The sequence below is a fragment of the Malaclemys terrapin genome, chromosome 17 (assembly GCF_027887155.1).
Source record: "Malaclemys terrapin pileata isolate rMalTer1 chromosome 17, rMalTer1.hap1, whole genome shotgun sequence".
In the NCBI taxonomy this organism is placed as follows: domain Eukaryota; kingdom Metazoa; phylum Chordata; order Testudines; family Emydidae; genus Malaclemys; species Malaclemys terrapin.
Window position 1 is genome coordinate 17,968,847 of NC_071521.1, and position 12,394 is coordinate 17,981,240.

Sequence of the window (12,394 nt, forward strand, 5' to 3'; positions counted from 1 at the left end):
AACAGTTTTGCATCAAGTAGAATCTTTCTTATTTTAATTATAGCGCCACTATCCATAAAAGCAGCCCTTGCCCGACTGGTCTCCCTCACTCCCCCTTTACAGAGCTTTTATCAAGTTTAGGGATTATCACCACCCCAATTAATGGAGAGATGAGGCCAAAATAAGAAGCCTCTATCTAAATGGGGTCTGATGCACTTCGATCTCTTTACGAGTCAGGAGACAACCAAAAAGACTCATATTTATGCTGTTCTTAAGCTCAGAAGAATCATAGAATATAAGGGTTGGAAGGGACCTCAAGAGGTCATCTAGTCCAACCCCCTGCTCAAAGCAGGACCAATTCCCAACTAAATCATCCCAGCCAGGGCTTTGTCAAGCCGGGCCTTAAAAACCAGAAGGATGCTGCCTAAACCAGTATGACCTCGGTATTACAGTACAGCAGAGATCAGTACGGAGTATGAAGGGGGGCTAATCTAGCTTCCATTTTGCCAAGTGATCACGGAATAAACACTTTTTCCAGGCATTTGGGGGGGGGGGGGGGGGGAAGGGGCCACTGGTGCATAGTGGTCTAGTGGAAACATGGGTTTTATTCCAGGCTCTGTCCCTGACCTGCTGTGTGAGCTCAGGCAAGTTGCTTCATCTCCTTAGGATGTTTCTCCTCCAACCCTCTATCTGTCTTGTTTATTTAGATTGTTAGCTCCTCAGGGCAGGGACCCCTGTGTATACACAGCAACTAGGTGCTACTGTAACAGAGAGTAAGTAAAAGGCTGGGGGGGGGGGGGGGAGAAAAAGAAGAAACAACTGAAGAAACTCCAGAGTTAAATAAATTCTTTACTTTCAAATATCATAGTGCCCGGCTTCTAATTCAAGTTAACAGTAGAATATATAGAGGGTCTTAAGACAGTAATTCACAAGCTCCTGACGACTACTAGCCAGTAGTGCACACCCAGACTTTTTTTTTTCCCCCCTAGACTGGGCTTAACCCTATTTTAATGTTACCAACACCACTACAGTGACAAACTCCACTCTAGGAGGACATCAGATCTGTGTTTTCTAATAGGTACAGACTCACAGGCTTGCCATTTAAACCGGTCCTGCATCTCACACCCCTTTTCTGAGCAAAGAAAACCGCTTTTTTAATACCCACCAAGAAGCACAGAATGTTAATGTTCCCCTTGATACCTAGATCACACAATGCATATTTGAGACATGGCCATGAAATCTTTGGATAAGCTCTGAATCCATATATAGGTTAACTAGAGTCTCGCCAAGATAGAGGGGCCTACAACTTACTGAAATAATGTAACACCTCTACAAGAAGCACACAGAGCTATAGCATGACTAAGGGCTGGACACTTCATCTGAAGCATAGCTGTTACTGTTAACACTTCCACAGGCCCATTCCTGCCTCCTCCCCTAGCCGTTGATGCGGTAATTCACATGGATTTCCGGTTTGATGTCGTACACAAACTTCAGCAGGTTATTCAGCACTTCCTCCCTGTTCGTCTGGAAGTTGCCCTGGATTGCGCTCATCTTCACCTGGGTCTCCTTCTCGACTTCTGTGGTGCAGCTGCCGTGAGACCCAAGAGCCTAAGAGAGACACGGGAAAGAGAGAAGCCCACTAAGAGTTACTTGGCAACCAAACAAAACGTTGTGCTCAGTTGTATATCTAGAATGGCAGAACGGTTACATCCTTCGGTGCATCGTCTTGTGGTTAATGGACTGCACTGGGAACCAGGCGAGATCTGGGTTCCCTTCCCAGCTCTGCCAATAACCCAACACGGGAGCTTGGGCAAGTCACTTCTCTGTGCTCTATTTTCCCCTCCCATCCTTAGACTGTCTTACGGATTTAGATTAAGGTTTTGGGGGCAAGGATGGTCTCTCTCTCGCTATCTGAGCAACGAAGCCCAATTCCAGTTTAGGGCTCTCTAGGCACTACTGCAATAATAAAATTGCAGATGAAAAATGTCAAAGACCTTTGCCAACAATGTAATTTAAGATGTAAGGCACTTCTGCAATTCAGATTCATCGATGTTCTTCAAAAATCCCCAACTCTGTGACAGTAAGCACCCCTGTATTTACACACTAGTGTAGTCACCTCGTTACAGAACAGGACAGCTTGAGGTATCATTTGAAAACTAATAACTCCCTGATCCTGATCATTAGTATTCGTGTGTGATGCACGTAAGCGATGGGTATTAAGAGTTATGGACATATGCTGGAATGATTACCAAAGTGTGTTTAAACAAGGCATGCCAGGGGAGTTAGTAAATAGATCTGCACTAGAGAAATTAACAGAGTTTTCCCCACCTGGGAGTTATTTGCAAAGCACTTTGAAAAACAATGAGAATGTATTTACATATCATGTAGACTGACCCATTATGCTAACAAGGGGTGGAGGCAAACCTCACATTACCAAGAAGGGGAGAAGACAGGATCAGTCTACACCCAGCAGGAGAGAAAGCTTGGTCCAGTTTTACTTTTCAAAGAAGCCATTGCAAAGGTTTACTTGTCTATAAAGACAGTGGGGCTGAACCCCAAGTGATGAACAATTGAATCACCTGACTCCTTACAATATTAATGTATTATAAAATGGTATAGAGTGAGGGCTTTTATGAAAGCCTGACACCCTGGTGATTAATATCATTGTGAACTGAATGTACAAACACTACATAAGGAATTATGGCTACTTGTTGAAATTAGGCTTTCCAGCCTGTGACCAAAGGGAGAGAAAGATTTCCCCAAAACATGAGGGATGGCAGCAATCTACCGGTCTACAGGGAAATTAAGCAAGGTGCGACCAGAAACAATGGAAGCTCCATTTACATCAGAGGTGGACAAACTACAGCCCGCAGGACCCTGCTGCTGGGTCCCTGAGCTCCTGGCCCGGGAGGGTCGCCCCCAACCCTTCCCCTGCTGTTCCCCCTCCCCTGCAGCCTCAGCTCACTGCACCACCGGCACAATGCTCTGGGCGGCAGCGCAGCTGCAGAGCCCAACCCGACCCGGTGCTCTGTGCTGCACAGTGGTGTGGCTGGCTCCAGCTGGGCAGCATGGGTGCCTGTCCTGGTGCTCTGGGTGGCACGGCTGTAGCGTGGTAAGTAGGCAAGGAGCAGAGGTTGGACAGAGGGCAGGGGAGTTTGGGGTGGCGGATAGGGGACAGGGCAGTCAGAGGGCAGTGAATGGAGGCAGGGGTCCTGGGGGGGCACTCAGGAAGGCGAGGGGGTTTTGGATGGGGCGGTGGGGGGCAGTCAGGGGACAGGGAGTGGGGAGGGGGTGGATAGGGCAGGAGTCCCAGGGGGGCCGTTGGGGGGTGAAAAGCAGGGGGGCCAGACCAGGGGGCAGGGGCCAGACCATGCCTAGCAGTTTGGGGAGGCACAGCCTCCCCTAACCGGCCCTCCATACAATTTTGGAAACCCGACGTGGCCCTCAGGCCAAAAAGTTTGCCTGCCCCTGATTTACACAGAGGTCCAGCAGGGGAATGGGAAGCCCACAGGAAGGGAAAAAACAGCATGAGGTCATCCTCCCTCTTGAAACAAAGTCACAGAACTGTGGATGATATAAGCAAGGAGAGACGCCATCTTCGGCATTGAGCACTGGCCAAACACAAGGAAACACAGCTCTTGCAAGCGAAGAAAGGTGGGTCCTTCAAGCAAAAAGGGGGCTTGAAGTCTCAGGGAACTGAATATAGGTGAGAGAAATTATTTTGAACAAAGCCTGTAACTTGCTAGATTTAAGTTCTAGACTTTCAGATGCATGTTTTCACTTTCATTTGCTTGTAATCCTTTCTATCGTTATTCCTTTTACATAGTATCACTTACAAATGGTTAACAATAGGACATAGGCTAAATTCCCTGTAAGCTGCGTGGCCACGCAGCAGCCTTCTTGGCGCCGGCACAGGCACTCAGGGAACCTGCTGCACCCAGGGGAGGGGCTACCCTTCCCCAGCCCGAACCTAGCCTGGCCCCCAACCTGCAGTGGAGCCCCTCCCACAGCCCGAACCCAGAGCTGCCATGGGAGGGATGCCTATCCTGTGGCCCCAGCCCCGGAATTGCCGCGGCAGGGAGAGGCGCCTCTCCCCCTGAGCCCAGGACTCCCCACAGCAGCACGTCTCTCCACACCATAGCCCTGGAGCACCCTTCTGCACCCCAAACCTCATCCCCAGCCCCACCCCGGAGCCCACATCCCCAGCTGGAGCCCTCACACCCCTGCACCCCAACCCTCTGCCCCAGCCAAGCCCCCTCCCACACTCCAAACCCCTCGGCCCCACTCCCACCACATGAATTTTGTTATGTGTATCAATATGAAGGTGATGTCACACATCACCTCCATATTGGTGCCCATACCAAAATTCATTCTGCACATGGGGGGTGGGGAGTTAGAAGGAGCAATGGACAGAGGTTGTTTTTTTACTCTAAACCTTGCAAGGAAGGGCGTATTTAGCTCAGTTGAGCTGTAACCTGCTTTTGTCTCTTTAGAGGAACAAATGAACCTTATCTCCTGGACAGTTCAGAGAGTGCTGTACATTGCAGAGCACAGATCTTCCTCCCAGCTGTGGACTTGGAGCCTGTTGGGGCCACCCTGCAAGTAGTAGCCCAGGCTGGTGGAAGCCAGGCTGGGGCTGTAGACAGGCTGCTGAACCAGGGCTATCCAGCACAGACACTTCAGGTTGTGACCTGCATGCTGGTTGTGAGTGTCCCCGACTGGGAGATGGGAGGGTAATCCAGGCCCCGGCAGTATTTCAGACAAACTTTAGCATTAAATACCGTCCGGGGCCCAAGTGCCTTCTATCAAGGTACCATTATAACAAACAGCATTTGTGAGAATGAACTGGCTTTGGTAAGGGAAGCAGGGAGATGAGCATTGTCTCTACTTCTAGCATTAATACATACAATGCGCGTTGTCAGAGTAACTTATAGCGTTCTACTCTATGAATGGGACCGCAGGAGCATTGGTCAGTTGCATGATCTTGTTAATATTAACTGCTTTACTGCTAAGGCAGAAATTCCAGCTTCCGAGGTGCGACAACATTGTTCTGATGCCGCGGCTCCTCTCTGCTGATACCAACCAAGACCTCTGGCTGCACAGAGAAGCAATTAAAGGAAACTGCTCAAGGACAGAACACCCCACGTGGAGCATTCCGCCAAGAGGAGCAAAAGCCAAATGTGATTTCCCAGAGATCTAACCGCATCACCACATGCAGAGCTCAGTGCAAGTAATACTGATGGAGCCGCAAAATTATCTAACAAACTAACAGCTGCTTCCTTGGCTTTGAACTCCTTCTCCCTCTGGAGGCGGTACTGCTCAATCTCTTCCTGGGCCTCTTCTTTCGCCTGCTTCAGCCGCCGGTTCTTTCCTGTTTCCAAAGAAAGAGCCTTGTTAAGTACCAATTGACGCCAGACAGCCAGGCCAGATTTAATGGTGACAGCACTTTCCCCCCACGCTATCGGACTCCCACGACAATTGCTGTAGCATTTGCAATTATAGCAAGCTATGAAGAGACTGCAGGAGGTCAACTCCAGAATGCAGCATGCCCTCTCCAACCTCCCCCAGCCTTCCACGTTTGTACAGATAACCGGTATTTCCAGATCTTCCAAAAAGCGCCCGAAGGGCACTTGTGTGCCACCGATCCCTTGTCATGCTCTCCAACTGGTGAGCTCTGATAATGAACAAACAGCCATCAAACCCAGCAGATGTTACTAGAAAACACCCCGCCGCTGGCTCAGCTCACAGAAAGCGTATAACTCACTTCAGAGCACTGTGAATCTGCATGGCAGAAAGGTCAAGCTAGCCTAGTTTTGCCGCAAGACAGATGTGCAGCAGCCGTAAGAGAGTTAGCCGTTACATGAACCTTTCCCCTTCAAGTTTTCTATAATTAAACTGAACTAAAGGAATCCACTTCCCACACAACAGTGTAAGAAGCAGAAGCTACTAGGCCAGAGGCAGTCCTTAAAACCGGCCTTGAAAAATGGGACACCTTGAACTCCTCAGGGCTGGGACCACGGATGAATTCCTAGTGCCACTTATGTCAATGGCTTTGATGGGGCCAGGATCTCACACATCTTTAATCTCTATGTAAGTTGTCAGCATCATATACAACGTTCCTTTCATTAACAGCCGCCAAGGGAGTAAACCTACCAGCTAGAGGCAGATAAAACATGGAGGGGCCACCCAATTCCGGCCGGTATTTGGCCAATAAAACTGGTCCAGCCCCCCAGTTGATGGAAAGAGAGCAGTACCTGGGCCTGGCTTGGTGGCACCATCTTTCATGTTAATCTTTAGCTAGCAGAACAGTTGCCTGATGACTCTGAAGCCTTTCAATGCCCCCCCAGCTGCTGGAACGGAGAAGTGTCACCCACCCCCTCTTTCCCATACATCCACCCAGGAGACAGAGCCTTCTCAGGGCTTGCCCAAGACTCTGCAATGAACTCCCACAGGAACTAAGGACCACCACAAACCTCGCCATCTTCCACTTTAAGTGCAAAGTGCATTTCTTTGACCTTGTCCTCTCTAACAAAAACATAATCACATATGCGTGTATATATTTAAAAAAAATACAAAACACTGCACTGCACACACTTTTCTCTCAAGTCACAGATCTTAAGCCTGATCTACACTAGGACATTAGGTTGGTATAACTACATCCCCTAGGGGTGTGAAATATCCACCCCCCTGAACAACAGCGTTATACCCACGTAACACACACCCCGTGTACACATCACTAGGATGATGGAAAGTGGATTAACTTGGTCTGTAGCAGCTGTGTGAAATAGTGATCAGTTTCACCACTGTCCAAAGGGTCCTGAAAAGCAACACAACTGACCACTCTCTTAATTCATCCTGCTATTGCTCGAGAAAGCTATTAGCATCAGCAGTTATATTGGAGGCACCTGTCTGCAGACTCAAAGCTGCACTGTATTAGTTTACAGTCTGTTCATATTTGCAAGATTTTTTTTCAAACATAGGAATCACTTTAAAAAAAAAAAAAAAAAAATCAATGAAACCTTAAAGCCAGCAGAAGTTGATGGCATAAGACCCGCCTGCCACAGCCAGCCATGGAAATTTTCCTATTTGCCACTGAAAAGTTGATTTTTTTCCATGCCACAAATAACCTAGCTAGTTTAAGAATCAGGGGGTAGCCGTGTTAGTCTGTATCTACAAAAACAACAAGGAGTCTGGTGGCACCTTAAAGATTAACAGATTTATTTGGGCATAAGCTTTCGTGGGTAAAAACCTCACTTCTTTTACTATATTATTCCTGGGGTCATATTGTTTGTTATTCACAAACATGTGGGAAGCCAGTTTGTCTGTGAAAATGCTCACAAAACTCTAAAGTTATATGTATTATGCCAAATGATTATTTGTCCAACAATTTGTACCAGAAAGAGTGTTATTCATCAACTGCTAATCTCCTGTTTAAAGAGCCTAAGTTATCCAGTCAGAAACAATACCACATGATTTGGGTGACAAATCGCATCATGACCAGCAAAAACCTTGCAAGCAACACATCAGCTGAAATCTGTTTCCATAAGCTATTTGGCAAATATGTACAACCAGATACTGTCGCACAAATCAAGATATGTTCCATGAGCTGAGAGGGATGTCAGATAATTAGCAATTAAACATTTGACCAGCACTACTCCTAAGTAAGGCTAAGATTTAGTCATGGGTATTTTTAGTAAAAGTCAGAGACAGGTCACGGACAGTAAACAAAAATACACAGCCCAGGATCTGGCCATGACTTTTACGATATACCCTTGACTAAATCTTGGGTGCTCCGGAGGGGGGGCTCCAGAGGTGCCATGGGTGCTCTGGGGAAGGGAGGGGCACACCACTGGTGCTCTGGGGCGGGCACCATCTGGGGACACTGCTGTTGCTCTGGGGGAAGGGGGCGGTGGCCGGAGACTGCCCCAGCAGCGGCCGGCCCAGGAGTTGCCCAAGCGGCCGTCACACCAGCCGCTGCAGAGGTCCCAGAAAGTCCCAGAATCTGTGACCTCCGTGACAGACTCGCAGCCTTATTCCTAAGTAACCGGCGTGCAGGACAGCGCAGTCTTCTGGGGGCTTAGTGAACGGTCCTGTGAGATGGAGGAAGTCCAAGAGGATTGTTAGACCCACCCTCCGATCCAGAGGGAAGCGAGGGAGGGAACCACAGGTTTCGACCCATCCCCTCTTCAACCTGGGGGAGAGGGACAGCAGCACAAACCCCAAACACGGAGCCCGCCGCGGAACCCAATGGAGGGGCTTCGTCAGCCGGCCACAAACCAGCAGGAACGTGTCGCCAGTGCAAGCGGGGCCGCAGGGCCCCTTCGCAGGGAGGCAGCTCCTTTCTGCAGCCGGCCCGTGGCCCCCTTCCCCCCAGTCAGCCGCGGCAGGGACCCCCCAGAGCGCCCCGGGCCCCTTCGCCGCCCCGACAGACGCGCGCCGGCCGGGCCCGGGAACCCCCCCCCGCCCCGGGGACACTCACGCTTGCGGGCCTCGGCCACCTTCTCGGCGGCGCGCTTCTCGGCCTGCAGCAGCTGCTGGATGCCCTGCGACTGGCTCGCCATGGCGCGACCTGCGGCTCCCTCCTGCGCGGCTCCGCCGGGTCACCTGGGCCGCCGCCGCTCACGTGATCCCGTCAGCTGACTGCGAGCGGCCGGGGGCGGGGCTCGTGCGTCTGCTTCCCCTCCCCCCTCGCTGCAGCCTCGTCCCCGCCCAGACGCTGCAGAGGCCAAGCCCCGCCCCTGGGGAGATCTGACCACGCCCACCCATGGGCCTGGCCCTCCCTCCCCCTCCATCCCTGTGGGGTAGGGTGACCAGATGTCCCGATTTTATAGGGACAGTCCCGATTTTGGGGTCTTTTTCTTATATAGGCTCCTATTACCCCCCACCCTCTGTCCCGATTTTTCACATTTGCTGTCTGGTCACCCTACTGTGGGGGTCCCTCCCTTCTGCCCCCCCAGCCCATAATGTAGGGTTACCCTAGTTGAACGTTCAGAAAAAGAGGGCACTGCACTGGGGGGGCCTTCGCGGTTGCGGCTGCTCTCCCGGACGTGTTTAGATATGTAAAGAGGGTTACCATCTGTACGTATTTTCCGGGGAGGAAAATTCCTCCCGGACGGCGATTTAAGAACCAAAAAGCCTGACGTGTCCAGGAAAATACGGACGTATGGTAACCCCGCCTAAAGTGCTTTTTTAAAAAGATGGGCCTGAGCTAGAAACGAGCTCCGCTTCACATGTGTGGGGCCCCGCTGCTCCTTGCCCCCCTCATTGAAGCAGGGGTGCAGGGTTACTGCCCTGGGAACTACAGGGCACCAGTGGACGTGGGGCTGGCTGCAGACAGGGGCATGGGGCAGGGCAGGGGGTGCGGAGCTGGCTGGAGACGGGGGTGCGGGGCTGTCTGGAGACAGGGCTAGGGGTGCGGCAGCCGGCAGGGGCTGGAGACGGGCAGGCTGCGGGCAGGGCAGGGGGTGCAGTAGGGCTGGCTGCAGGCAGGGGGTGCGGGGCTGGCTGGAGGCAGGGGCTGGCTGCGTGTAGGGGGTGTGGGGCTGGCTGGAGGCAGGGCAGGGGTGTGGGCATAGGCATCGACTCCAGGAGGCGGGCCAGGGATTTGGGGAAGGGGTTGGAATGGGGGCAGGGCCGGAGACCGGGAGCGGGGGGCACAAGCACTCACCGGCTAGGCTCACCATGCCTCCCTATTTTCCCAGACACGTTTGGCTTTTTGGAAATTCCTCCCGGACGGCGATTTGAGAACCAAAAAGCCGGTGAAAATACGGGTTTCAGAGTAACAGCCGTGTTAGTCTGTATCCGCAAAAAGAAGAGTACTTGTGGCACCTTAGAGACTAACAAAAAAATACGGACGTATGGTAACCCTACATAATTTCAGGGTTTCTTCTAGCCCTTTCTGCTCTCCTGGTTTGGGCCTCCCCAACCTCCCATGGCTGCAAGTGGATTTGGGATACTGGGGAGATTTGCAGCCTGTTTGCTGAGCATACCGGGGTACAGGATAACGTGGCCCGGTGGCACTGCTTCGTTCCTGCACCGCAGGATGATCTTGCCACATCCGAATCTGGCCCCGTCACAGCACCATGAGACCCCGTGGGTGTGAGCATCAATATGCCAGCATGTGATCACACTACATGAAAAGTCCCACACTGGGATGTAATGAGAATCACGCTGCTTCCAAGGGCCTGTGCTCTGAACCCCTAAACTCAGCATGCAGAAAAGTGCCTGGGTATTTATGAACTTCTCTGACCATTTGGGTCTGAGCTTTTCAAAGGGTCCTGAGAGAATTAGGTACCCAACTCCCACTGGAAAACACCTAATTCCCTTAGTATCCCTTTGAAAATACCAGAATTGGCCTTCACAGTATAGTTGCATATTGTAAGTTACACCTACAATTATAAGAATTAGAGCTGTGGCAGTGATTCACGGTTCTGCAGGGAAGAATTAGTATCTGCTCGTACGTCTTTCCTGTCTCTGTCTCCTATGAGGGAAAGGACATGGGGCAATGAGTCAGGCTGGATATTTAGAGAATTAAATAGGAATGATGAGCGTTTGGCAGGATGAGCTTCTGCCAGTCCGAGAGGCTAAGTCAATGAGGTTAGTGGGCCTGTCCATCCAGCACTGAATTCACTTAAATGAAAAGAAGAGATAAGGAAAGATGGGGAGAAAGGCTTTGATCCTAACACTGTATGTTGAACCAAGCTTGGAGACAGTTGCAGATTCATGTGATCTACAGAACAGAAATGGCAGTAGAGATGCGAGCACACATATGCGCGCTGTCCCACCAATGTACCTCTCGGCTCTCACTACACAGACCTTGGGGGACAAGAAGTGAATTCAGACTCCATGCTCAGCGTCTGATTTAACTCCCATTGAAGGCAACTGATAGCCTCTCATTAAAGGCAATGGGGTGGATCAGGCTGTCTGTCCTTTACCCATCTCTGTGCCGATTGCCAACGAGGGTTCCCAGTTGCGTTTAAAAGTGGGCTGTGGCCACCAAATCGTTTCATACATGGCCAGAGAACAACTGTCAAATGCTAACAATTTTCAGCCATTGCATGCCCCCTCCAGATTTAAAGCAGCTTCTTGCCCTATTCTCGTTCCCTGGAGCCATCCACACCTCTCCCACTCTAAGTGGACTGACCCAAAGCCCAGTGAAATCCTTCCATTACTTCAATGGGGTGTAGATCTGGTCCAGGACCATCCTATTCCTTCTACACTGTCCTGTGAATCAGGGAAAGTGAAGATTTCCACCTGGACGTTCATCTGTTAGAAGCAGCAGGTTTTAAGGGATGTGTGTATGTTTTTAATTAGTACCTGTTAGAGATGAACCCACAATATATACCTGCTGTAAAATGCTTTAAAACAATACAACAGCAAACCATCTGAGGCTGACATTTCCTTCCTCCTGAGTCAATATGGATGGTGGGGGTTTTCTTTCCTGCGGGATAATTGCCTTTTTCAGATACTTAGACTAACTGCCATTTACTGTCATCACAGATACTCTGGAGCAGGTGCACCAAGCCAGCTCATCTTTCCAAAGTCAGAGAGTCGGAGCTGGGATAGGCTCGACAGTTTCCAACTTTTCAAGGCCTGGTTTCCAACAGATTTTGAATTAATTGGCATCGCAAGCATTTCTGAACCTAGATTTTATTCCCCACCACATTCTACATGAACCTGCCACTGTGTATTATGGAGAAACACGCTATCTCTGCATAGTTAAGACTGAACCTTGATGCCCATTATCAGTCCAGTGCCGGCTCCCCACCACCATTAATTTAACTAATATGAAACTTCATCGAGGTTTGACATAGCCCTGAAGGGAAGAACATTTTTATAAGCCTGGGGCTTGATTGGTACCACTCAGTCCCTGCTTCCGTTCTGTCCCAGGGGGAAATGAGGTGCACCAACCCTTCCCCCTCTGTGACAGCTGAGCTGGACTGGCTGATGCAACGGAGGAATGGAACACAGGTTCTGCCCACTCCCAGCCTCTATCCACGCACTCCTTGCCCGCCTGTCAGGAGACGTACAGCCCTGCGATGGTTTAGTGATGTGGGTAGCCCATGCACAAGAGTAAAAGGGTTTCTGTCATCCCCTTATTCCCCTCTACAGTATAGTCATGAAGCCAGGCTCATGACTGAGCCCTTGGTTAGTCAAAAAGCTACAGCCTTACGTAATACATGCAATTAATACAAACAGAGTTACGATTCACAATATGACGTGTATTCAATATTATTTTTAAATCCCATCAGTGCAATTCCCAGTGAATGGGTGCACAGTGAAACATGGCTGGTATTTTTTTGCGAATAGCTTTGCCTGAAATGAAAAGATGTTCATTTCTTTTGTCCTTTTTCATGGAATTTTTCAATTTTTTAAAATTAAACAAAACGGTTTGTTAATAGAAGCATTTTTTTTC

The 12,394-nt window shown here is 50.1% G+C and overlaps 1 protein-coding gene across 1 annotated transcript; it reads right to left on the reverse strand.

The window, feature by feature from the left end:
* Nucleotides 1-810: 810 nt before the first annotated feature.
* ATP6V1G1 (ATPase H+ transporting V1 subunit G1) lies at nucleotides 811-8,604 on the reverse strand. Its single transcript, XM_054007817.1, has 3 exons — nucleotides 8,459-8,604; nucleotides 5,250-5,350; nucleotides 811-1,587 (listed from the first exon to the last, which is right to left on the reverse strand). Exons 1-3 carry the CDS (start codon nucleotides 8,538-8,540, stop codon nucleotides 1,414-1,416), a joined length of 357 nt encoding a protein of 118 aa, XP_053863792.1. The 5' UTR covers nucleotides 8,541-8,604; the 3' UTR covers nucleotides 811-1,413.
* Between the last annotated feature and the right edge of the window lie 3,790 nt (nucleotides 8,605-12,394).